Below are 27,779 nucleotides of genomic sequence, written 5' to 3'. Positions count from 1 at the left end.
CTCCCATTGCTGCTGTCTCCATCGCCACACTCTGCCATGTGCCACTTTCAGGTCTCCTCACACTGCTGGTGGGTTCCATTTTTTGTCATAGGGTGCTGGCAGATTACGGGCCTCCCATAGCTGCTGCCAGGCCCGTAATCTGCCATGGGCCCCCGTACCGACTCCTCATGCTGCTGCCAGGCCCGTAATCTGTCATGGGCCCCTGTTGTCGCTTGTTGGCATATTCCGCTCGTTCAGATGCTCCTTCTCCTGCTACTCCTCTTCATGGATTCCGTCAGCAGTCTTTCTTGGAATCCGTTTCCAAGAGACAACAGTTTGCGAGCACGCACCCGACGGTGCAGAAGCTGAACGTCCTCCTGTCCAAGTTGCTGCTGCCAGGCTCGTAATCTGTCATGCGCCCCTGTACCGCCTCCTCATGCTGCTGCCAGGTCCAGAGTGTGTCATGGGCCCCCGTACCGACTCCTCATGCTGCTGCCAGGCCCGTAATCTGTCATGGGCCCCTGTACCGCCTCCCCATGCTGCTGCCAGGTCCAGAGTGTGTCATGGGTCCCTGTACGGCCTCCCATTGCTGCTGCCAGGCCCGTAATCTGCCATGGGCCCCTGTACCGACTCCTCATGCTGCTGCCAGGCCCGTAATCTGTCATGGGCCCCTGTACCGCCTCCTCATGCTGCTGCCAGGTCCAGAGTGTGTCATGGGTCCCTGTACGGCCTCCCATTGCTGCTGTCTCTATCGCCACACTCTGCCATGTGCCACTTTCAGGTCTCCTCACACTGCTGGTGGTTTCCATTTTTGTCATAGGGTGCTGTATGGCCTCCCATTGCTGCTGCCTCCACCGCCACACTGTGGCTCCACACTCTGGTTTTGGCCCCGTGACTGCCCAAATGAGTGAAGTGTGCGGTGATTCTAAGATCGACGGCACTCATCTGCATGTCATACTGACTGACAGTATTATTTCTCTTCCCCAGCAGACTCCAAGGGCATTTAAATTAAAGGTACAGTGTTCTGCACTAATATTAAGTCTCTCTGAAGCCTAGAAACACCCTTTTTTAAGTTAAATTCACAGCGAATTTATTCGACTCGAATCGAATATTGTCCACGAATTCGCCGAATCAGTCGAATCGAATTTTTCATTTCTTCGCTCATCTCTAATAGCCATATTTGCCACGCTAACTCCTCCCACAGTTTTTACACTACAAAGACAAGTAATATATCAAAACGTGCGCATTGATCCCGATCGGATTGCTATTACTTTGTAGAACGTTTCGCCGAATCGTTCAAGAAATATCGCGGTTTTTGCGGCGAAATTTTCCCATAGGAATGCATTGAGCAGCACAGCACAGCTAGAGTGTGCAAAGGAAAAATCAGAAAAATCAGAACATGATTTGTAAACTGCCATCACTCTGCCATTTTCAAGCCCACCTACACATATCTTATATCAAAACGTTCAGCTAACCCTGCTGTCACTAAAAATGTTCACGAATGCCAGTAGTGTACCGCGCTCCAATATATTCTACCTTATGTGATATAATGAATTCATAAGTGTACCACCGATAATCAAATAATTACATCAATTAATTATACTTAAATATATGATTTGTGTAAATATATAAAATAAATTAATTTATCAATGTGAAAAAACAAAAACTATGAATGAAAAATATAAATAAAAAATAAAAAATATTTGCAGTGGGAATGACAGTTCCTTCTGTATAAATGAGATGGTGTTATTATTCAGTCTGGATAAAAATAAAAATAAAATAAAATTAAAATAAAAATAAAATTAAAAATTAAAATTAAAATAAAATTAAAAATAAAAATAAAATTAAAAATAAAATAAAATTAAAATAAAAATAAAATTAAAATTAACATAAAATTAAAATAAAAATAAAATTAAAATAAAATTAAAATTAAATAAAAATTAAAATAAATAAAAAATATTTGCAGTGGGAATGACAGTTCCTTCTGTATAAATGAGATGGTATTATTATTCAGTCTGGATAAAAAAAAAAAATAAAATAAAAATTTAATTAAAATAAAAAAAAAATAAAATTAAAATTAAAATAAAATTAAAAATAAAATAAAAATTAAAATAAAAATAAAATTAAAATTAAAAAAAAATTAAAATCAAAATAAAATTAACATAAAATTAAAATAAAAATAAAATTAAAATAAAAATTAAAATAAAAAATTAACATAAAATTAAAATAAAAATAAAAATAAAATTAAAAATAAAATAAAATTAAAAATAAAATTAAAATTAAAATAAAAATAAAATTAAAATTAACATAAAATTAAAATAAAAATAAAATTAAAATAAAATTAAAATAAAAATAAAAATAAAAATAAATATAAAATTAAAATAAAATAAAAATAAAATTAAAAATAAAATAAAATAATAAAAATTAAAATTAAAATAAAATTAAAATAAAAAAAATTAAAATAAATAAATAATTGATATCCCGGATAAGACACTATGTTTCTTTTCTTTAATATTTAATTAATACTAATTTTAGCACGCAATTGAACTTGGCAAGTTTAAAAAGCCTGTTTAGAACACACATGCTGACATTCCTCTCAGAGTGAGTTGTCATAGCAACCCAGCTGTCTCAGCACAGTGAGCCTACTCCGCCCTCTCCAGGTGCAGCAACCAAAGGTCACTCAAGAGGCAGATGACTCACCAGGCTGGACTGTGAGCTTCAAAATACAAGCTGAAATGCATTTCTCACTATCAGGCTTGCAATGTGCACTGCTTACATTTCATCAATCATTTGGTAAAGGTTGCGGCAAGAACACTTTACACAATTTCCCCAGAAATTGTAGATTGTCTAGTTTTTATTCCGTTTCTTATTATAGCCATATTTGCCACGCTAACTCCTCCCACAGTTTTTACACTACAAAGACAAGTAATATATCAAAACGTGCGGATTGTTCCCGATCGGATTGCTATTACTTTGTGGAACATTTCGCCGAATCGTTCAAGAAATATCGCGGTTTTTGCGGCGAAATTTTCCCATAGGAATGCATTGAGCAGCAGAGCACAGCTAGAGTGTGTAAAGGAAAAATCAGAAAAATCAGAACATGATTTGTAAACTGCCATCACTCTTTCATTTTCAAGCCCACCTACACATATCTTATATCAAAACGTTCAGCTAACCCTGCTGTCACTAAACATGTTCACAGCTAAGCCATATTCCTGATAGTTTTCAGAATATGACCATTTGTTTGGACCTCATCCCTCCCATTGACTTTCATTGAAACTCCACTTTAGACACAAGACATTTTAAGGGACGTTTTTAAACTGCGACTGTGCCTTCATTTTTTATCTTTCAGAGACATACTATACATCAAAATTTAGGTCTGTTTCTTGTGATTGTCACAGTATAAACCTTTTCACGGTAGCATTTATACTTTTAAAACTACAAGCGTTTGAAAATGGCAATCGCCAGTGAACTTGGCAAGTTTAAATAGCCTGTTTAGAGCAGAGCTTCTCACACACCTGTGACTGACTGAGGTAACAGGTGCAAGCAAAGGTCACTCAGGGGGCAGCTGAGTCACATTAGAGTGAGAAAGCTACAGTGTGAAAGGAAAAATCAGAACATGATTTGTAAACTGCCATAACTATGTCATTTTCAAGCCCACCTACACATATCTTATATCAAAACGTTCAGCTAACCCTGCTGTCACTAAAAATGTTCACGGCTAGGACATACTCCTGATAGTTTTCAGAATATGACCATGTGTTTATACCTCTCCCCTCCCATTGACTTTCATTGAAACTTCACTCACAGCCACCTGAAATGTTAAGGGACGTATTTAAACTGCGACTGTGCCTTCATTTTTAATATTGCAGAGACATACTATATATCAAAATTTAGGTCTGTTTCTTGTGATTGTCACAATATAAACCTTTTCACGGTAGCATTTATAGTTTTAAAACTACAAGCGTTTGAAGATGGCAATCGCCAGTGAACTTGGCAAGTTTGAGCAGTGTGTTTAGAGCAGAGCTTGTCACACACCTGTGACTGACTGAGGTAACAGGTGCTCCAAAGGTCACTCAGGGGGCAGCTGAGTCACATTAGAGTGAGAAAGCTACAGTGTGAAAGGAAAAATCAGAACATGATTTGTAAACTGCCATCACTCTTTCATTTTCAAGCCCACCTACACATATCTTATATCAAAACGTTCAGCTAACCCTGCTGTCACTAAAAATGTTCACAAATGCCAGTAGTGTACCGCGCTCCAATATATTCTACCTTATGTGATATAATGAATTCATAGGTGTACCACCGATAATCAAATAATTACATCAATTAATTATACTTAAATATATGATTTGTGTAAATATATAAAATAAATTAATTTATCAATGTGAAAAAACAAAAACTATGAATGAAAAATATAAATAAAAAATAAAAAATATTTGCAGTGGGAATGACAGTTCCTTCTGTATAAATGAGATGGTGTTATTATTCAGTCTGGATAAAAATAAAATAAAATTAAAATTAAAATAAAAATAAAATTAAAAATAAAATAAAAATTAAATTAAAATTAAAATAAATAAAAAATATTTGCAGTGGGAATGACAGTTCCTTCTGTATAAATGAGATGGTATTATTATTCAGTCTGGATAAAAATAAAAATAAAATAAAAATTAAATTAAAATAAAAAAAAAATAAAATTAAAATTAAAATAAAATTAAAAATAAAATAAAAATAAAATTTAAAATAAAAATAAAATTAAATTAAAAATAAAAATAAAAATAAAATTAACATAAAATTAAAATAAAAATAAAATTAAAATAAAAATAAAAATAAAATTAAAAATATAATTAAATTAAAATTAAAATAAAATTAAAATAAAATTAAAATTAACATAAAATTAAAATAAAAATAAAATTAAATTAAAATTAACATAAAATTAAAATTAACATAAAATTAAAATTAACATAAAATTAAAATTAACATAAAATTAAAATTAACATAAAATTAAAATTAACATAAAATTAAAATTAACATAAAATTAAAATTAACATAAAATTAAAATTAACATAAAATTAAAATTAAAAATAAAATAAAATAAAATAAAAATTAAAATTAAAAAAAAATTAAAATAAAAATAAATAATTGATATCCCGGATAAGACACTATGTTTCTTTTCTTTAATATTTAATTAATACTAATTTTAGCACGCAATTGAACTTGGCAAGTTTAAAAAGCCTGTTTAGAACAGGCATGCTGACATTCCTCTCAGAGTGAGTTGTCATAGCAACCCAGCTGTCTCAGCACAGTGAGCCTACTCCGCCCTCTCCAGGTGCAGCAACCAAAGGTCACTCAAGAGGCAGATGACTCACGAGGCTGGACTGTGAGCTTCAAAATACAAGCTGAAATGCATTTCTCACTATCAGGCTTGCAATGTGCCCTGCTTACATTTCATCAATCATTTGGTAAAGGTTGCGGCAAGAACACTTTACACAATTTCCCCAGAAATTGTAGATTGTCTAGTTCTTATTCTTATTATTATAGCCAAATTTGCCACGCTAACTCCTCCCACAGTTTTTACACTACAAAGACAAGTAATATATCAAAACGTGCGGATCGTTCCCGATCGGATTGCTATTACTTTGTGAAAGGTTTCGCCGAATGGTTCACGAAATATTGCGGTTTTTCTGGTGAAGTTTTCCCATAGGAATGAATGGAGCAACTAGAGCGGGAGCTGACAAAGCTAGAGTGTGGAAGGAAAAACCAGAACATGATTTGTAAACTGCCATCACTCTGTCATTTTCAAGCCCACCTACACATATCTTATATCAAAACGTTCAGCTAGCCCTGCTGCTGCTACTACAAATGTTCACGACTAAGCCATAGTCCTGATAGTTTTCACAATATGACCATTTGTTTGCAACTCACGCTGCCCATTGACATTCATTGAATCTCCACTACCAGACACCTGAAATTTTAAGGGACATTTCTAAACTGCGACTGTGCCTTCATGTTTAGTATTTCAGAGACATACTATGCATCGAAATGTAGGTCTGGGTCTTGTGAGTCTCACAATATAAAGCTCTTTGCTGTAGGATTTATACTTTTAAAACTACAAGTGTTTGAAGATGGCAACCGCCAGTGAAGTGAGCAAGTTGGAGCAGTGTGTTTATAAAAGCTCCTCTCAGCTTGCTGTGAGTGATTGATTTGCCATAGCAACCGAAGATGAGTCAGCAGGCAGCAGAATAACCAAGGCTAGACTGTTAGCTGCAAAATATAAGTTCAAATGCATTTCTCACTCTATCAGACTTGCCATGTGCACTTTTTACATTTGATCAATCACTTGGTTAGGGTTGGATGCAAGAACACTTCACACAATTTCTCGAGAAATTGTACCTTTTCTAGTTTTATGTAAGTTCTTTAACCTCCCTGGAGGTCTAATTAAGCAATATTTTTGAATGTCAAAGCTGTACATTGTGTTGCATGTAAATTTGTTGTTTTATATTTTTGGCCTGTAATTCTTAGGAATAACTCACTTAAATCTGTCCAAACAAGAGTCTAGTAAACATCCCAGGTATGATAAACTCACAAAATCATAAAATAAAAATAATTATACAAAATAATAATAAATTTAATTCAATAATGTTAGTGTCTGATGACGAATTTCCCCACGAATCACTATCGCTCAATTATGCAAGTGATTCTAATTTACTATCGCTGTTTTCTAGCTGGTTTAAAATCTAAAGGGACACTTTTTGGATGCCATGGATTTTTCCAGGCAGAACGAACAGTAAAAGTGCAGGCAGGGCACTGGACAAAGTACTAGGGACAAAACTTAGGTGAAATGGTTTGATACAGTAATCTAATTCTACCAGTTAACAATTTATTGTGTGTATGTCATATTTTAACTTTTTTGAATTTCCCGCCGGTTCCGCCCTCGTGCGTACCGATGCTCGCAGGGAATGGAACCTGGAAGACGGATGCCGGCATCAGCTGGAGGACATCGCGGGATCGCAGGACAAGGTAGAGATCGGGGGGGGGGGGGAAGCAGGAAAAGCACTATGGAGTAATCCCGAGTGTGGCTCCCGGTTACTGTTTTTGGTACTGAAAATTAACCCTGAGCCACACTCGTGATTAGTTAGGTAATTTTTTTTTTTTTTAATTTAGATATTTATTTATTTTCCATATAAAATACATATTTCATCATTCTCATACAAAAACCATTATCCAAACCATTAATTACATTTCTTACTATCTTTATTCCCGTTGCCTCCCCCACCCCTATCTGATACCCCCTCCCACCTCAAATACCCACCCTCCCCACTAATAAACCCACCCACTCTGCATTATTCCATTATCTCTTTTCCTAGATAGTATATATAGATACTTCCTCCTCTTTCACACTAGTACTTCGTATATCTCACCACAAATTTTTCCCATTTTCTCCACTTCTTATAGAATAGCCCCATCTTGTCCGCCTGCGTATAATACAATTTCTCCATCCTACATATCTGATTCGTTCTCTCTACCCAATCCTCCTCCCTCGGCGCCTCTGGTCTATGCCAAAACCTAGGAATCGGACCCTTTGCCGCATTCAGGTAGTACCATACACCCGAGTCCTTGTATTTATTTACTGATAAATCTGTACTATGTAGTAGACACACCTCTGGGTCCAATCCTATCATTATCCCAGAGATTGTCTCAATTAATTGAACCGTTATCTCCCAGAAACCTTGAATCTTTGGGCACTCCCACCATATATGATATAACGTACCTATCTTTCCACACCCCCTCCAGCACTCTGGTGTATTTTCCCCACTCATCCTATGCTCAACGTTCAGTGCCCCGTTTCCCATCTCCTCATGCTTCCAACAACCTCTCAAACAAATTCCAATCCTTTCTCAGTCTCAAAGGTTTCGGAAGATTTCTAACAAAGTGTTTTAATTGGTGATATCTCCACTCATCTATTTTAATGAAAAGTTTTCTTTTATCTTTTTCCAAGTCCTTAAGTGTTCTTAGTTCCTGTCCATCCATAATATCTCTCAATTGAATATCCTCTTTTTTTAAACATTTTCCTATGCTCTCCTCCCTACCTGGAGGGAAATAGTCCATGTTCCTCAGTGATATTAGTTGTGAGTTAAAATCCCATTTCATAAGTTTATGCAATTTATCCTAAACCTTTAAAACATTTAATGTAAAAACACTCGTGGTATCTTTTAAACCTCTATATTCTGCTGGTGCTCATATAGTTTTACTCAAGGTAGTTCCACTTAATTCATTCTCAATCTTAACCCACCTTTTCCCCTCTGAGTTATGTGTCCAGTCATAAATTCTCACTAGAACTACTGCTCTATAGTACCTCTTGATATCTGGCACTCCCAATCCTCCCTTTTCCTTATTTCTACTCAACAAGTCATATGATATTCTAGGTTTTTTATTTTTCCACATGTATCTTGTTAACATCTTTTTTATTACTTTAAAAAATACCTCCGGGATTTTGACTGGAATCATCTGAAATTTATACAGGATTTTTGGTACAATTACCATTTTTATCAGGTTTATACGCCCTATCCAAGACGGATTGCCTCTTCCCAATTTCCTTAATTCCTCCTTGATCTCATTTAAGAGTGGGATATAATTTAACTTATATAAGTTCGTATATGAAGCAGAAAGTTTAACCCCTAGATACTTTATCTCTCTATTTTTCCATATAAAAGGGAATTCTTTTTGTATTTTTTCTTTTTCGCTATTTGGAAGATTTACGTTTAAAATCTCAGTTTTTGTTGGTTTGATTTTTAGATTTGATAACTCCCCATAGTCCTTTAAGCTCTTCATTAAATTTGGGAGTGTTATCCTAGGATTTCCCACATAGAACAACAGGTCATCCGCAAAGGCTGCCACTTTATGTTCGTCTCCTCCTATCTGCACTCCTTTTATGTCTATGTTCTTCTTAATTGTTGCCAGTAAAGGTTCCAACGACAGTACATACAGCAATGGGGACAGTGGACATCCCTGTCTAGTTCCATTTGACATTCCAGTAGGTTCCGACCTCTCTCCATTAACCATGATAACCGCGGAAGGTTCTCTATACAGCTTTCCTATCCACTCTCTCATTCTTGCTCCCATTCCTAAAGTCTCCAGAGTGTCCATCATAAAGCTCCAGTTTACTCTATCAAATGCCTTTTCAGCATCGATCGAAAGCACCACTACCAGAGTTTTCCCTTTCCTAGCTTTCTGGATAAGCAACAGAGTTCTCAACCCATTCTCTACCCTCCCTCCCTGGAACAAATCCCACCTGATCCCCCTGGATCCATTCTGGCATTAAGTCTTTTAGCCTATTTGCATATAGCTTAGTGTCTATGTTCAAAAGTGATATTGGTCTATAGCTAGAGCATTGAGAAACATCCTTCCCCTCCTTTTGATTAAGCACCACATGGGCCTGTAAAGATTCTCGTCTCATCTCCATCTCTCCTCCCAGTGCATTCATATATTTCTCCAATTTAGGTAATAACAAGTCACTATATTTTTTATAGTACCTCACTGTATAACCATCTGGGCCTGGGCTTTTCCCCCTTATGGTACTTTTTAATGCACTTTTTATTTCTTCCTGCATAATTTCCAAATCTAGGGAATTCAATTGATCCTCACTTAGCTTCGGTAGTCCTGCGTTTTTTAAATATACCCTTCTTTTTCCTCTACTCTCGTTTCCACTTATATTTACTGGATCTTGGGAGGCAATATTATACAACCTACTATAGTATTCTTTGAACACCTTAACGATCTCTTTGGTAGAATAAACCATTTCTCCCTTGGGGTTTCTGGTTTTTTCTATATAGTTCCTGTTTTTCTTTTCCTTCAAGGCTCTCATTAAATATTTTCCTGGTTTATCTCCCCATCTATACCTCTCACTTGCTACTTTGTTAAAAACTCTTCTCTTCTCCTCCTCCATCAATAGCCCTAGTTCTTCTTTCTTTTTTACTACCTTCTGTCTTATCTCTTCTGTTCTTTTATTTTTATGTATCTGCTTCAAATCACATATTTCTTTTAACAGCCCAGTAAGTTTCTCTCTTCTTTCCCTTTTCATTTTTGCCCCGGACGCAATCAATATACCTCTTATGTAGGCCTTGTGGGACTTCCATACTGTAGCCACCGACACCTCCCCTGTCTCATTCTCCTGAAAAAATCTTTTGATTTCTTCTCTAGTTTTCTGATCAACCTCCTGGTCCAGAAGAAGAGCCTCATTCAACTTCCATCATATCCCACCGGTCGATCGTCTCCCCCACCTCACTTTCAATGTAACGGGCATGATCTGAAAGAGACATCGCTTCTATTTCATCTACCATTTCTATGAGTTGATGATTTACCAATATATAGTTCAATCTGGAATACATCTCGTGTGCATTAGAGAAGAAGGTATAGTCTCTCTCTTTCCCATGTATCACTCTCCAAATATCCACCAGTTGACACTCGTGTATCACCCCCTTCAAAATTTTCAGAGCTCTATTTCCCTCTCGCTGCACAGAAGAGGTCGTGTCCATTTGTGGGTCCATACAGAAATTCAAATCCCCTGCCACTATCAAACGTCCCTCCTTGAAGGCCATCAGTTTTCTCAAGACTCAGATATACCTCTGGTCTCTTTTTTGGGCAATAGATATTCACGATTGTACATTTCTGTTCTTGTAATCTACCCTTCAAAAACAAAAATTTCCCTCAGGATCTATTTCTCTCTCCTCAATCTCCATCCTTATGTTTTTTGCAAACCCTATTGCTACTCCCTTAGCTCTCTTGATTGGGGAATCTGCATAAAACCATGTTGGGTAATTTCTCGAGTACAACTTTACACTTGACTTAATCTCAAGGTGTGTCTCCTGCAAAAAAACCACCGTAGCCTCTCTATGCTGCAGCTCCTTGAATAGTTTACATCTCTTCCCAGGGCAGTTCAATCCCATTACATTATATGTTATAAATCGTAAATCTTCCATACGTCTTGTATCGCTATTTTTTTCCCCCTTCTATCGTGCAGAGTGTTGTCCCTAAAGCCCCCCCCAACCCACTCATCTTTCTGACCGTATTCCTCCCCCCCTCTCCCAATGATCCCCTCACCCTCCCCTCTCCATCCGCCCCTCCTCCCCCCCATTTTAGGCCTTCAATTTGCCTATCAATCATTTGTGGAGATAAGTCCACCTTTAATTTTTAAACCTTGGGGTTGAACTCCTCCCATGAACGGCTTTCCCTCCCTCCAACCACCCCCAATTACCCTCGTTCTATTTATTTCTTTTGACTTTAATGGTGCGTTTGAGAGAGAAAGAGAGGAACACGCGTAAAAAATAAAAAAAAAAACACCACATAATCCCCTCTATCTCCTCCCTACCTCCCCCCTGCCAAATGTCTGCCTTTCTTCCTTTCCCCGAATACCTATTTCTCCCTCTGTTTCCCACCCAGTGATCCTTATTCTATGCAATTCCAGTCTATCACAGAAGTCTCTCAAGTCCTCAGGAAATCTTAAATATGCTGTAACACCATTCTTCCATCCGATTAAACACTCTGGGTTGCCCCATCTATATTGTATATTCCGTTCTCTCATCTGCTCTAATAGGGGTTTCAAGGATCTCCTTCTCCACAAAGTCTCATACGATAAGTCAGCAAAAATCTGAATATTTATATCTCCATACTTAATAGTTGTTCTTCCTTTAGTCCTTCTCCAAATCTCTTCCTTATCCCCATACTTGTACTGAACAATCACATCTCTTGGTTTTTCCTTCTCATTTCCTTGGTGAAACTTTTCTGTTCTATATACTCCATCCAATTTAATTACCTCTGTTTCAGATCTGTCCATAATGGAGTTTAACATTTTACAGACTATTTCTTGCAGTTCTCCCCCTTTCAGGATTTCTGGGATTCCTCGTATCCTCAGGTTGCTTCTCCTATTCCTGTTCTCTTGTACTTCTATTTCATACAGCAATTGTTTCTGCGTGTTCCTCATCATAGCGGACCTTTTCTAAGTCTGTAATGAATTGGGTATGTTTATTAATTTTTTCCTCCATTTCTTTCATTCTCAATAGCAGATGCCCTAGATCCTGTCGTATGTTTGTCATTTCTTGCTTTAAAGTTTTTTCCAGATTTTTAAACATTTCGGCCATCTCTCTTTTATTCGGCACTTGTAAATCTTTTTCAAGATCTTTCCTCTCTGGATTTTCTATCATCTGTTGGCTGCTACTATTCAGGCCCAATGACATTCTAGGGCTATTTTCCAAGCTAGTTTCCATTTCCCCTTTTTCATTTCCACCATAGGACCTTTCTGGAGTCGTATTCCCCTGGGAAGTATATTTTTTAATTGTACCCGTCTGGGACCCTTTAAGCCCGCTTCCTTTAGCGCTTTTATTCTTCATATCTTCTGTGCAGGCTATTCTCTTTAACCAGAGGGAAACTTTAGGCTGTATATTGGAGTATTGGTATTAGTCAGTTCTTTATCAAATTAACACTTTTTTTCCCACGTCTCTTCTAAAGCCACTTAACCTTTTCTTTCTCTTTCCCTCTTCTTCCTTTTTCCACACTCCAGATCCCCTGGGAATCCCCCTTCTCTCTTTTATAGACAATTTAAAGTCATTTCCCACAGTCCAGGACACTATACATTTATATTTCACTGTTTTCTTGTGGTGTCTTCACTCACCCTCCTTCACTCACTCTCCATGTGAGTCGGCCCAAGTCCACAGCCGTCCGCTTGTTTCTCCTGGATTGTGTCTCGGGGATTCCTACAGGGTCTCCTGTGGGTATGTTGTCCTACCTTTAGCTCTGCTGTGCGGCAGGTTTAGGGATTGGGGATTGAACCGGCGTCTCCCCTCTCCTTTCTGGGCACTGACCGGCTTCTCTCCCTCCCAGTGCTCCTTTGCGGCCAACTGCGTGATCACACCGCGCTGCTCCATCTCTCCAGCAACCCCACAGCTGATTCTCCTCCTGGAGCTCGGTGCCCGCTCTCTTCCCCCTTCACAGCACCGTCATCTCCCACTTGAAGGCCTCTTCACACAGGTAGGGCTCCGCACACCATACCGTGAGGGTTCTCAGGGTGGTCAGCTCGGAGGTTACCGGAGAGCACTCACATCGTGCTCTCCGACGCCACCATGTTTAGGCTATGCCCCTCCCAGTTAGGTAATGTTAACCTAGGGTTAGCCACATAGAACAACATGTCAGCCGCATATGCTGCCACTTTGTGTTCTATCTCCCCTATCCGTACCCCTTTTATATCTATACTGTTTCTTATTGTTGCTAAGAGAGGTTTTAGGGATAGAACAAACAACAGAGCTGAAAGCGGACACCCTTGTCTTGTCCCTTTATACATCCTTAAAAACTATGATAGCGAACCATTGCCCCTACAGCTGTTGAAGGTTGACTATAAAACTTTTCTATCCACTCTCTCATCTTGGGCCCAATTCCCAGGATCTCCAACGTGTCTAACATAAAGCCCCAATCTACCCTATCAAAAGCCTTCTCTGCATCAACTGACAAGACCAGTACAGGGGTTTTGTCAGGAATATGGAAACAGAGATATTAATCATAGTAATTTACTAAATAAATCGTTGTTTAACCCTACAAATATAGATACCAAACACATAGAGGTCTTCAACAAAATGGTGTGGAAAGATCTGGATAGATTGAGAGTTAAAAAAGGTGAAGGACCCGACCCAAAGGAGATAGAAGAAGGGGTAAGGTCACTTGAAGACAGAAAGGACAAGGGAGGAGGAATAGTGATTCTGTCAAAGGAAGATTACCACCGGGAAATTATGAGTTTTTTGGGAGACACAAATACATATGAAGTACTGAGGAAAAATCCTATCCTGGAATACAAAAAAGATTTGACAAAATTGGTACACGAAGGGTCAAAGTAAAAATATTTGAATCCCAAAGAGGAAAAATATTTGGTACCTATGACTTCTAGAATCCCCATTATATATAGCGTACCTAAAATACATAAAGATGAGGAGAATCCTCCGGGACGACCCATTGTCAATGGGATAGAATCAATGGGTTCTAGAATGGGCCAATAATATCTGCAGATGTTGGGTCACTGTACACAATAATAAGACATAAAGATGCAATAGGAGCCACTGATTGGGCAATGAGGACCTATGGAGAGTTGAAAACAGGTCAAAGAAAAGATCTCTGAATGTTTGACATATTCATTAGAACAATTATTTTTGGTACCATGAAACATATTATAAACCGACAACAAGAATTGATGTAGGGGCTAAATATGCCCCAAGTGTGGCAAACTTATTCATGGCCAAATGGGAAGAAGATAAAGTTTATAAAAATAGACCCGAACAATTAAAGATATATAAAAGATTTATTGATGCCCTCATGGTTTGGGAAGGAGAAAAGGAAGATCTGGAGGAATTCATCTTCAATATGAATAACAATGACAAAAAGATTGGGAAGTGAATGAGGAAAAAACTCAACTCAATTCAATTGGATGGCACGCGATGTCATGGCACACCATGTGCATTGAATGCAGAGCTCCATTGCATATGCGCGGGGATGTCATCAGCTATTGCTGATGTGAACAACTGATAAACTGTATGCGTTTAGGTGGTATTCCTTGTACCTAAAGGTAAGCCTGATTGTACATTTACCTGTAGGTACAACTTCAAAAAGACAGTTTACTATCTCTTTAAAGACTCTTTATTCTTACATATCCAGCTGTGCAACCAGCTATTGCTGCTATTTCTGTTTGTCAGGCTTACCTGGACTAGGGCAATGAGCAATTTCCTTCCGATTTTCTCTTTTGTGTTGACACCCTATAGCAAGTCATAACGCAGAATCTTGTGGCTAAACCCTGGACAGCTGAAGCTGCCTGTGAAAGGTGCCTGACTCATGTGCTGTTTGAAGGAGGACATGTTTTTGGCAATGCACTCGACAAACTATTCAAAGATGTTACAAGGGTTTTTTTTGCCTTTCTGGGATAAGGGGAATACTTAGAATCTGTATCTGAATATTCCCATCTACCCACCTCATCAGCACTTCCTGCGCTTTGCAACAGGGGACAAACATTTCCAGTTTGTCACACTGCCTTTTGGTCTGTCCCAGGGTATTAACATAGGTGCTAGCACCCCTTATCACCCTCTTAAGGACCATAGATGGATAGAAAATTGAACAGAAATTCTTAGGAAAAGTTTTAGTAAAATTTGTATGAAAATTGTCAGAATATTCTCAGAGTATTAAAACTTTGTCTGTTTACTTTTAACAGCTAATTTTGGAATGAATGGAACGAAAACCACATACACTGTTAGAAATGCGTTCTAGAAAAATAGTCCACCCTGCTCCTTTGAATTGTGTCATCACAATTTTGTTGAAAAGAAATGCCAATTTGACCCACTAATGAATTAAAGATGAATGAACGAGTAACATTTTATTTTCTTAAGAATTTTTGTTCAAAATTTCACACATTTATGACCAGCTTAAGCAACAATCATTCTTTTGTAAAAACAAACTATTATCTCAGATCATACTGTACACTTGGAGCCTAAGGTCAAAGAGATATTCCTCTGAGATTTTCCTTGAGAGTGCTGGACCTCGTGATGTCTTCCTTCAAGGTTGTTCCATTCATCCAATTCTATTCATAGCCTCTACAACACAACATCTTGTTGGCGTGAAACAAACACACTCCTTCTCTTGACATCTCTATGCTTCTACCCAACTAAGCAAGAAACTCCCTAGCCTGGTGAATTGCCAACTCAATATTGACAATGGGAATGTCCATTCATTCTGGAACTTGACTGCATATTTTCATAAATAACTTCCAGCCCCGTGTCATAGGCCTATTTAGTGAGTTGTTGGGAATACTCAACAATTCTCTGATGGATATGCTGCTGAGCCATGCAGAGCTGAGCATCTTTAGACATCTTGGCATGCTCCCTGACCCTGATCAGATAGGTTGTCGGGAATTTCTACTAGGAGCTTCCAAGCTCCTGCATTGTGCTGTGCATGTCCCCAAAGGCCAGTTTTATATAGAAATAGAGTAAAAACCAGAAAAGTCCCAGTGTGCAACAATAATTCATCTGAAAAGTATGTTTATAGTATTTGAGAGGGTCAGGTCTACCCTAAAGAAGTAATGTAAGTTAGGTCTGGCAAGCTAATTCACTTAAGTTCAAAATCAACAACAGCTCTCAGATGGCGGGAGCCAGCGTCGAGGGTAGAGCGGATTTTTTTTATCTTTTTTTAGGTTGCGGTGGTGGCGGGCATCGTGATGTCGTGAACTACTTAGGGGGACATTTTTATTTGTTTTTAAATAAAGAACTTGTCAAAGACTGTCTCCTGTATTTGCACACCCTGTGATTTTGCAAGTTCTCCCACTTAGAAATCATGGAGGGGTCTGAAATTCACATTGTAGGTGCATTCCCACTCTGAGAGACAGAATTAAAAAAAAAAAAAAATCAGTTAATCACATTGTATGATTTTTTTAAAGAATTTATTTGTCTTGCACTGCTGAACATAAGTATTTGAACACCTAAGAAACAGCAAGAATTCTGGCTCTCAAAGACCTGTTACTGTGCCTTTACACAGTCCACCTCTACTCCACTCATTAATCTAACTTAGTAGCACCTGTCTGAGCTCTTTAAATACACCTGTCCACCCCACAGTCAGTCAGACATCAAATACTACCATGGGCAAGACAAAAGAGCTGTCAAAAGACACCAGAGACAAAATTGTGGACCTCCACAAGGCTGGAAAGGGCTACGGGGAAATTGCCAAGCAGCTTGGTGAAAATAGATCAACTGTTGGAGCAATTGTTAGAAAATGGAAGAGGCTAAAGATGACTGTCAGTCTCCCTCGGACTGGGGCTCCATGCAAGATCTCACTTTATGGGGTATCACTGATGATAAGAAAGGTGAGGAATCAGCCCAGAACTACAATGGAGGAGCTGGTCAATGACATGAAGAGAGCTGGGACCACAGTTTCAAAGGTCATTGTCGGTAGAACACTACGCTGTCATGGTTTCAAATCATGCATTGCACGGAAGGTTCCCCTGCTCAAGTCATCACATATCCAGGCCCATCTGAAGTTTGCCAATAACCATCTGGATGATCCAGAGGAGGCATGGGAGAAAGTCATGTGGTCAGATGACACCAAAGTAGAACTTTTTGGTCTAAACTTCACTCGTCGTGTTTGGAGGAAAAAGGATGAGTTGCATCCCAAGAACACCATCCCTACTGTGAAGCAGGGGGGTGGTAACATCATGCTTTGGGGGTGCTTTTCTGCGAAGGGGACAGGACGACTGCACTGTATTAAGGAGAGGATGAATGGAGGCATTTATTGTGAGATTTTGAGCAACAACCTCCTTCCCTCAGTCAGAGCATTGAAGATGGGTCGTGGCTGGGTCTTCCAACATGACAACGACCTGAAGCACACCGCCAGGATAACCAAGGAGTGGCTCCGTAAGAAGCATATCAAAGTTCTGGAGTGGCCTAGCCAGTCTCCAGACCTAAATCCAATAGAACATCTTTGGAGGGAGCTGAAACTCCATGTTGCTCAGCGATAGCCCCAAAACCTGACAGATCTGTAGGAGATCTGTGTGGAGGAGTGGGCCAAAATCCCTGCTGCAGTGTGTGCAAACCTGATCAAGAACTACAGGAAACGTTTGACCTCTGTAATTGCAAACAAAAGCTTCTATACCAAATATTAACACTGATTTTCTCAGTTGTTGAAATACTTATGTTCAGCAGTGCAAGACAAATAAATTCTTTAACTACTTGCCAACTGCAGATAGCCGAATGAGACGGCTACACTGCGGCCCGGCTAGTTCTGGGAGGGAGTCTCCTGTGCGCCCCCGGGGGCGTGCATCCGGCGATCTCCATGATCGCTGTGTCCTACAGACACAGCTGATCGCGTGATGTGGTAAAAGGCCAATCACAGCGGCCTTTTACCACGTGACCAACCGTGTCCAATGACACGCTGATCACCGGGAAATGCAATTGCCGGTTCTCGGCTGCACTTTCCTCACGCTGTCGCAGCGTGAGGAAAGTACTGCCGAGAACCGCCAGTTGTCAGAGCAGGGTTTGGCACCGATCATCAGGGCACTGATGATTAGTGCCCTGATGATCGGCGCCCAGCAGTGCCACCCACCAGTTCCGCCCACCTGTGCCCAGCAGTGCCGCCCACTAGCTCTGCCCACCTGTGCCCAGCAGTGCCACCTACCTGTGCCCACCAGTGCCACCCACCAGTGCCCATCAATGCAGCCCAGCAGTGCTGCCACCAGTCAGTGCCCAGCGGTTGCGCCAGTCAGTGCCTAGCAGTGCCACCAGTCAGTGCCCAGCAGTGATGCCAGTCAGAGCCACCTATCAGTGCTGTCTATCAGTACCAATCATCAGTGCCGCCTATCCGTGACACCTCATTAGTGCTGCCTATCAGTGCCGCCTATCCGTGCCACCTCAGTGCTGCCTATCAGTGCCCATCAGTGCTGCCTCATCAACGCACATCAGTGAAGGAGCAAAATTACCTGTTTGAAAAATTTTATAATAGAAACAAACTTTTTTTACATTTTTGTTGAAAATTGGCCTGGTAAAGAAGGGGATATAAGTGCCCGGTAGGCAAGTGGTTAAAAATCATGCAATGTGATTTGCTGAAATTTTTTTTTTAATTCTGTCTCTCAGAGTGGGAATGCACCTACAATGTGAATTTCAGACCCCTCCATGATTTCTAAGTGGGAGAACTTGCAAAATCGCAGGGTGTTCAAATACTTCTGTTCCTCACTGTGTGTGTGTGTGTGTGTGTGTGTGTGTGTGTGTGTGTGTGTGTGTGCGTATATATATCTGTGTATTGTACTGTTTGATTAGGATTAGAGGAATTTTGACTTACCTGAAAATTCTAAAGTACAATTGTAAAGTACAGTACAGGCCACAGGACGCCCTTTCTTCTTTTCCTTGGCTTCCCTGCATTGGTTGCTATAATACTGAGGACTCTCAGAGTGGGATAGGGTTAAAGGGGAGCTGCCCAGGGAGTGTTTTCAAAATTTGGCAATGTCCAACCAAAGAAAAAGCCTATAACCCAGGGTCTAGCACTACTCAGCCTGTGTCCTGTAATGGGCACCAACATATAGAATTTACAGGTACAGGTTTTTCCTTTTGGGGTGCCATGTTTTTCTCCCCACAACTCCTGGGCCAGAAACCTGGCAGCGATTTCCATTTTGCAGGTGTTATAAGACTGCTTATGAAGCTGATTTCTAAGTATTGTTCTATCAATGAACATTTATATGTATAATTACTACAACATGTCTACCCTGCCCGTTTCAGGGCTCTTTCACACTTTACAAAATTTTCTAACTCTTCAACAGCGCCCTATAATGTTAGTATGAGCATTAGACTGGCATTAATGAGCTTTAGTATGGGTGTTTTACAAACGCCCTATGCGCAGTTTTGAGGAATTTTATAAGAGTTTTACAAGCGTTGAAACCACACCACTCTAATGGTAGCAATGCCCTGCAACCGCAATGCAAATGCCTGCCAGGGTGTTTGAGGAGCGTCACCATAGATTTGAATTGAAGGCGTTTGAAAGGCTTCAACTTCTCCTGATTCAACATGAGGCCTCAATTTTGAAGCGATGCAAAGCTAACGCTACATGTTTTAATAATGTGAACAGCACTGTGTGCTGCCCATAGTATCATTTCCATAGGCGTTTCAGGAGTGTTAAAAATGCCTCTCAAACGCCTGCTTTCAAAGCCAGTGTGAACTGGGCCTTAAGCGAATTTTGCAAACACACTCTGATACTGTTTTCTAGGCTTACAGACTTTATTTTGGGCATCTGCTTCTGAAGAAGTGAGATTACTGTCACAAAATGCGTTGAGCCAAAGGATGTACCCATTATTATGTTTTGTCAAATACTTGGAAAATTGAATTTATGCATGTATTATTATGTGAATATCATATAGATTGTATACCATTATATGGTAGTGTTTACAAATCAGTTGTCTATCGTGCAATAAATCTTTTTATGTAGATGTTGTACCTCATTTAACGTCCCATCAAATATCTTCTTGTTCTCTGTCTATGCAAAATACGGGATGGAGGCACTACATTATTAGGCACCAGCTTACAATTTTATTGTTTATAAGATTGGTTGCTGCAAAACTGATGACTCTGAGTGGGGTAGTGTTATGGTTGAGATCCCCAGGGGGTGTGTCCTCAAATTTGGCAGCCCATGTTCTGTAATAGGCACCATCATATAGAATTGGATACATATAGAAATGGATACAATTCCTGACAGGTTTTTCTTTGCTGTCCTGTTGGGGTGATTTCCCTTCACTTTTTGTCCTGTAGACAAAGAATTCTCTGCAAATTGAGGCAAATTTCTAACAGGAATTTTACATTTTCCTGTTCTATTTAAAAGAAAAACAGTTTGACATACAATTTGTTAAAAGCTTGCTCTTCCATGTTTTTGCTTTTAGATTAGACACTAGAGAGAATTTTTTTCTTCAGTAGCTCAGTACAATTATGTTTAACAGATATCAGCCCCACAATGACTGCATTTTTTTCCAGAGCTGATTGATAGATTTGCATTTTGAGGAGGAACAGTAATGCAAACCACTGTGTAGCACTAAAAACAGGAACAGAGCAGTGAGGCAATATAGAGATCCCAATGTACATTATATAATTAAAAACATACAGTATACATAGAGACAAGGTTTCAAAAACATTAACACTTTTTTAAGATTATTTAGATCAGTCTGGTCTCTTTTATATGTATACCTAAAAATAAATTGTAAGTGCTATACATTTCCATTCAAATTATATTTTTCCATACAAATAAAGTTATTGCATTGTTTTTACATATATTTAGAGAAGATGATGTTGCTGCTATTGATGTGAACATGGGTTGCCCCAAGGAGTATTCAACAAAGGTATGCTCTTTTTCAAATTAAATAAATGTCAATGTGTACATCAAGTTGATAGTGTATACAATCAGAAGAAAATATGATAAACAAAGGTATTGATAAAGGTATTTATCAATGTGGCTAATGTATGCTGACATGTATTAAGAATGCCTAATGCAGTCTAAAATAAATTGGCATCTGTTCATACTGTAAATAATTGAAAAACATTGAAAAAAAAAAAGTTGCCCTAATAATGGATGCACCACAAAAGAATTGGAAACAAAGTTCATGTTGTTCTTTAACCACTTGCCGACCGGCCGTTGTATATAAACGGCCGGACGGTGGCACTGCAGGGTCGGGTGGCCGTCAATAAACGGCCTCCCCGCACCCTGCTTGTGCGCGCTCCCTGGGAGCGCGCAGCACCGCGATCCGGTGCCCGCTGTGTCCTCCGGACACAGTGAAACACCGATCGTCGGACGGGACCTCTGTACGAGGTCCCGATCATGTGATCACTGATTGGCCAATCAGTGATCACATGCAAAGTAGTAAGCAAGATGTCACTTGTGACATCATTGCTTACTATGTGTGAAATCTGTGAATGATCACAGAGGTCACATGGTACAAGGCTATTCACAAAAGCCTTGTACCATGTGACAGGATGTGACCAATCACAGCTCACTCAGTTCTTCTCAATGAGTGCATGAATGCACACAGAGAGAAAGAGAAATGATTGCTTTTACATCCTATATGGGTGTAAAAGCAATCAGTGTAAAAAAAAAAAAAAAAAATCTTCATCACCCCTCACAAGTAGTACAGTGTCACCATGGTGACACTGTACTGCTAGGGTGACAGTATGTAAAAAATAAAAATAAAAAATAATAATATAAAAAAATAAAATAAAAATGTAAAAAAAAATGTTTAAAAATTATAATTTTTGCTTATAAACTAATTTGGATTTTTTTTTTTACTAAAAAGATAACGGAATAAATTTTGGCCAAGATTTATGATGAAATATTATTTATTTGCAAAATTTTATAAAAAAAACACTTTTTTTCAAAATTTTTGGACATTTCATTTACATAGCAAAAAAAATACAAATCCCAGTGGTGAATAAATACCACCAAAATAAAGCTTTATCTATCTCAAAAAAATGGTAAAAAATTAATTTGGGTACAGTGTTGCATGACCGCGCAATTGTCATTCAAAGTGTGATAGCGCTAAAAGCTGAAAATTGCCCTGGTCAGGAAGGGGGTAAAAGTGTCCGGTCTGGAAGTGGTTAAAGAACTATTATTATTTTTTTTTAAATTAAGCTCCATGTGGGATCAAATACATACAGTACTTGATCCCACTCTCATCGGTGGTCCTTGTCCCCACAGAACACTGCTATAGCTGTAGCTCCCCCTCTTTTGAAGCCCAAACTTTGGGTTTTCTTGGGGGGAGGTAAAACTAGAACAGAGCTCTACTCCATCTCAATGCTGAGGTATATGTCACTATTATGAATGAACAATTGGTGCTGCTTGTTCATAATAGTAAAATATAATTTAGAGATTTGGCTCTGTGTAAAGTATCTGCCCTGTTTATGTGTAAAGTATCTGTTTGTGTGCTAGCAGCTGCACTGTTTTTTTTTTTTTGTTTTTTTTTTGCGCTTGATTCCTGGAAGCAAACCTCTCATTTCCCTGAATTGCTGAATGAGCCAGTTTCAAAGCATGGGCATCCCAAGAGATCTCAGCTGCTCTGCATGATTCACTAGGGCACTTTAAATCTTTTTAGCAAAGGGGAATTGTCAGAAGTTGCATCTTCCCGTCATTGTGAAGGTTTTGCAAGTCTGATCTAAGCTGTGATCCTAAACTTCAAAATAGAGGAAACCAATGCATTTTCAGTCATCAGCAATTGATGGTACATTCTCTTAAGAGAAGAAACATTTGTACATGGTATTCGCCACTCCAAAATATTTCTTTAAGGTCTACCCGTTCTCTGGGGAGCTAGTGAAAGTGATTATCACAGATATCATTGGACACACCTGTTTACCTCCTTAATAAGGCAATGACAGATCAGGTGGTCGGTATATTTGTGATATTTTAGAGCGCTTTCTGCCTTAAGGGCTACTCTACAGACCAAACCTTTACTCTTAAATCTCTATCTCTTGTGCAATTCCCATTTACAGTGAACTAGATATTTGAGGCCTCTTTGGATTCCATTACAAAGGATGCCTCAGAAGAAAAGTGCACTCATCTCTCTGAGATGGGGGAACCGAGGTTTTCTTCCCACAAGGGTACATGCTTTGTCTCTACTTACGCTTCTTTTGCTTTGTGCAGGACAATGAAAATATCCTACTTGTACAGTACAGGACACAAGATGTGTAGTCTTAGACCATGAGTTATGTTCTGTTCCCCTACCGCCAGGTGAATAGACACTGGCAAAAGCTTTGCTGGGAACACTTACCCCCCCCCCTTTCCAGTGCATCCTCATATAACCTCACCTACTCCATGGGACTCCAGTGTTTTTGCTAGTATCCTTAGGTGATGCACCTTTTCTCCTATGGAGTAGTTTCTTCACCTTTTTTAAAAAATGTTATTCTTTACTACATTTAGCGGACACGTTTATCAAGTTCCAACTGCTTATTGCCTCAGGTCTCACTAGCAGTTTCCAGGTCGGTTTCCCTCAATATATATCTCGGGAACCAAATTCAGACCCTGCATCAGTATGGCCAACCTTTAATGTTTGCTTCAGGCATTGGATCCTGCCTTCGGCACACCTTGTCCAGGACCATGGTCCATTCCTACAGCGCCTAGGCCCAAAAGACCCTTTCAGGATTATACGATAATTGGTCAATTAAGACGGCGCTCTTCACTAATATACCTCTTGGTGCAACTAAAGAAAATGTCATCAATATTGGTGCAAATAAAGGAAAAATTGTGAGTGAAGGGCTGTAATTTATGCTCACTGTTCTCTCACCTGCAGCTGGGACAGACGGGATCAGAATCCACGGAGTGCATCCAAATTAAGGAGTTGCAATAGTCAGCTTGTGCTTCTGCAGATCATTGCTCCCAGAGCCAAAGCCCTTTCAGCTGGTTTATAACTTTACCAGCATGGAGCTCTGGTGAGTCTATTTAATTTGATTGGTGGTGGATTTCACATGGTGTTGGGTTATACACCACAGAAGGTTTATTAAGAAGAGTTTCGGAGGAGAATACATATGTTTATTTTTCACAATATATATTTATGGACATTTTCTTTGGACATTTATTTTTGAATAATGTTTTATTTACAGAGTCATGGAGTCACTGTTTTTGCATGGTTTATGATTTTTTTAGTTGCACCAATGTATTTATTCATTTATTGATTTTTCCTTTATTTGCACCAATATTGATGAAATTTTCTTTGGTTGCACTAAGAGGTATATTAGTGAGGAGCGCTGTCTTAATTGACCAATTATCTCATTTAGCACCTTGATTTCAAGGATCAGATAGCTGCTGTTCCCTATTTTTGACTATATTCATTTAATTTTTTCTTTTGTGTGTTTTTTTTCTATCCAGTAGCGCTATCCACCACATTTTTTAGTAAAACCCTTCAGGATTATACCTGTCGTAACTGGTGATGTTTGGTCCCCATTGGGAACCTGCAGCGTTGATGAGGTGAGACAGGGTTTCCCTGTAATTGTGTGTCCTGTGTTTCGGTGGTCGATCCTGACATTTTATTTCTCAACAAGCATATCACTATTTCTGTTGAGATGTTTCCTCCTTTAAGGATTCAGTCATCAAGCACTTTGAAACCTTATTGAAGGCATCTTTTGCTCTCACTGGTCCTGCCTTACAACCAGCCTTTGTGCCCATGTCCATTTGTCAGACTGTAGCTAACTGGATTGGACAAATAAATAGAGAACACAATCCTGCCTTTGAAGATTCTGGAACAATTGCGGGTCATACTATCACGGTTGCTTTAATTGTGTTGATGTCCTGGAGAATGTAATTTGCCAGATCTCTAGGATGACACTGCTCTCTGTGCACATGTGCATAATTTTGGGGTTAAAGGATTGATCTGCTAAACCTACTTATAAAAGGAATCTTTTACACATGTATGTCCTTGATGAATAGATGTTTAGAGAATTCCTTAACTCTATCAAACAAGTTACTGAAGGAATGTACATTCTACCCAACAAAAAACAGCCCAAGCCTACTACTTCTATGACGACTACCTTTTCATATTTAAAAAGGTCCTTTCACTTCTCCCAGGTATCCTTCTTTAAGTCCTTCCTTTCAACGCATGCTTTTGACCCCAAAATCCTCCATTTCTACCCAAAAGCTCTCTTAGTGAAAGGGTTAACACTTTGCGGGGTGGGTGAAAATCTGTTTGTGCACCAGTCTGGATCAGAGATGTCTTGGACCTCTAGGTCCAATTCTGTCATTTCCAGGGGTTACCAAATAGAAGTAATACCCCTGCCCCCTCCTTGATTCCTACCCTCCAATGTAAGTGCTTAAACTCAAAGACTGACAAAATTGTGGACTTCCTTGGACATGGTCCCCCTTTGGTTGTTAAAGCTATTTCCAGCCTCCTCATCCCTATGCTTTCAGGGATGTCATTCTTATAGAACTATGTAGAAATGTGTCATATCTTCTGGGAGTGCCCCAAGCTCCAGGGCTTCTGAAATATATGTTTTTTGCTGTGATAAAAAAGGTCTCGGAGATACCAGTTTTACAACCACTACTTATTGCTTTATTTAACAAACAGGTGGAACGTATACCACGTACTAAGCAAAAGTTTATAAATTTTTTTTTTGTAATTCTGTTTATTTGTACAAATAAAGTGTACATACAGGCGAAACAAGGCTTCCAATGTGAAAATTATATCTAGTATCTATGCACAGAAATGCCACAGCGTACAGAACAGACAATAATCAAAAAGAAAGTTGACAAACCAATAACAATAAGTGCAAGGATACGAAAAAAGAGTTTTAAATCAGTTGATACCTCTAAAACAGTATGGGCAGTGTAGCCGGCCCACTATACTAGGCTATCTGGTGTGCAGATAGCCTAGTATACGGTGTACCTCCTCTTCCTGGGGACATGAGGGGGGCAAAGAAGGGTGCGCTTCAGTAGGGAGGAGTAAGCTCGTTCAAGTAGGTATCTGTGAAGACAAAGTAGTGTCAGGGGCGCCACATGTAACAAAAGATTTCCTCTGTGTTGTGCACAGTGGCAGTAAGCTTTTCCATGTTCATTCTTGGAGTCCAACACTTTAGCCATAATCTTGTCTTCCAACGCTCAAAGGACAATTCAGCTCTTTCAAACGTTTGGAAAGATGATCAACTTCAAAAAATTTGTCCTGCAGCCTCCCTACCTCCTAGAGGACCTAGGACTAATCCTAGGCAAGGTAAAGGCCAAGAATTTCCATCACCAAGAAAAGATTGCTTTTCTGAGGTCTAACTGTTAAACTATCAGATTGGCTAGGCATCCCTCAACTTGCTTCTGCATGTGGATTCTTGGACTTATAATGGCCTCCTTTGAGGCAGTTCCCTTTGCTCATTTCCATTCCAGACCCTTACAGTTCTACATTCTCACAGCGTGGGGCAAACATATCCCTTCTCTGGATCAGCCACTACTTCTGTCCAGCCAGCCATGGTGAATTTCTAACTTGGCCCTAGAATCCTGAAAATCTTTCCTCCCCTCTCCCTGTGATGGACACCAGCCTTTGAGTCTGGGGTGGGATGTACAAACTCCTAATGGTCCAGGGCATCTGCTCAGAAGTTAACACTTCCCATCAATATTTTGGAACTTAAAGCTGTAAGACTGACTCTCCTACACTGGATGCCTCTCCTACATAGCCTACAAAACCATCAAGGGGGAACCAGAAGTCAGGCAGGGCAGCCCTGAAAGAGTCAAGCCTGATTCCGTCTTGGGCAGAGAACCACATTCTAACACTCTCAGACATCTACATACCTGGAGTAGAAAATTGGCAGACTTCTGATTTGCCAAAGCCTGGAGTCCGAAGAGTGAACCTCTCATCCTAAGATCTTCCTGATGCTCTGTTAGAAGTAGGGAACACCTGATATAGACACCATGGCTTCCAGACCTAACAAGAAACCAGACAGGTTTGTGACCAGATCCAGGGATCCCCTGGCCTTCTTGGTGGATGCCCTGTTGATTCCTTCCTCTGCACTGATCCAGGATGTCCCATTGGAGGATCTCACCAGTTATATTGCCTTTTTGGTAACCATTACCTCCAGCATGTTTCTAATGTGGTGGTTCTTGTAAAGAGCCTTTTCTTATCCTACATAGAGATAAGGTTCTCCTAAGACATTATCCTCCCTTCCCTCTGTCCTGCCATGAAGAACACCAAAGATATTTCACTCCATTTTCTGGATGTAGTCAGAGCGGTTAGGGTTTACTAGCTACAACATCTGCTTCCAAAAAACCGATTCCCTTTTTGTCCTTCCTGTCCACCTTCTCTGTCATGGCCAACTCCATCAGATCTGTTGAGTTTCTTAGGATTTTCAGCATCAAGCATCCATTTCACAGGTCTATTAAGTTGCCAGCTGGTCTTCTATGCACACCTTATCTAAATTTTACCAGGTGGATCTCTAGGCACATACAGTAATAAATACAATTTCAACATAATTACCTCTCTCACAATGGGAAACCAGATGACAGATTGCTGATTAAAGCACCGGCTCACCTTAAAATCTGTGGTGAGATCCTCAAAAACCAAACCAGAGCCAAAAGGCAGGAGGTCTGTGACACCCCCTCAAAAAAGAGGTTTTAAAAGAGAACCAGCAGCAGTGTAAATAAGATTAACAGCTTTATTGAGATCACAAATGGGTAATAAGGCCAGCAGGCCAGGAATCCTCCTTTCACTTTAAAATAAGGTAAGATAATGTTATTATTATACAGTATTTATAAAGCGCCAATAGTTCACTCAGCGCTGTACATTACAAAGGGGGACAGAA

The 27,779-nt window shown here is 39.3% G+C and overlaps 1 protein-coding gene across 1 annotated transcript in view; it reads left to right on the top strand.

Moving 5' to 3' along the window:
- LOC149443193 (tRNA-dihydrouridine(20) synthase [NAD(P)+]-like) overlaps positions 1-27,779 on the top strand; it is a 484,600-nt gene that overhangs the window by 269,206 nt on the left and 187,615 nt on the right. The window contains exon 6 of the mRNA XM_089655785.1: positions 20,806-20,866. Coding sequence (XP_089511911.1) covers positions 20,806-20,866 — 61 coding nt within the window. The remainder of the gene's footprint in view (positions 1-20,805; positions 20,867-27,779) is intronic.

Source organism: Staurois parvus, unplaced genomic scaffold (genome assembly GCF_062004578.1).
Source record: "Staurois parvus isolate SC_StPar_1 unplaced genomic scaffold, SC_StPar_1.0 ptg000871l, whole genome shotgun sequence".
Classification (NCBI taxonomy): Eukaryota; Metazoa; Chordata; class Amphibia; order Anura; family Ranidae; genus Staurois; species Staurois parvus.
Note: the sequence above shows the minus strand (reverse complement) of the source record. Positions and strands in the feature narration are given on the sequence as shown.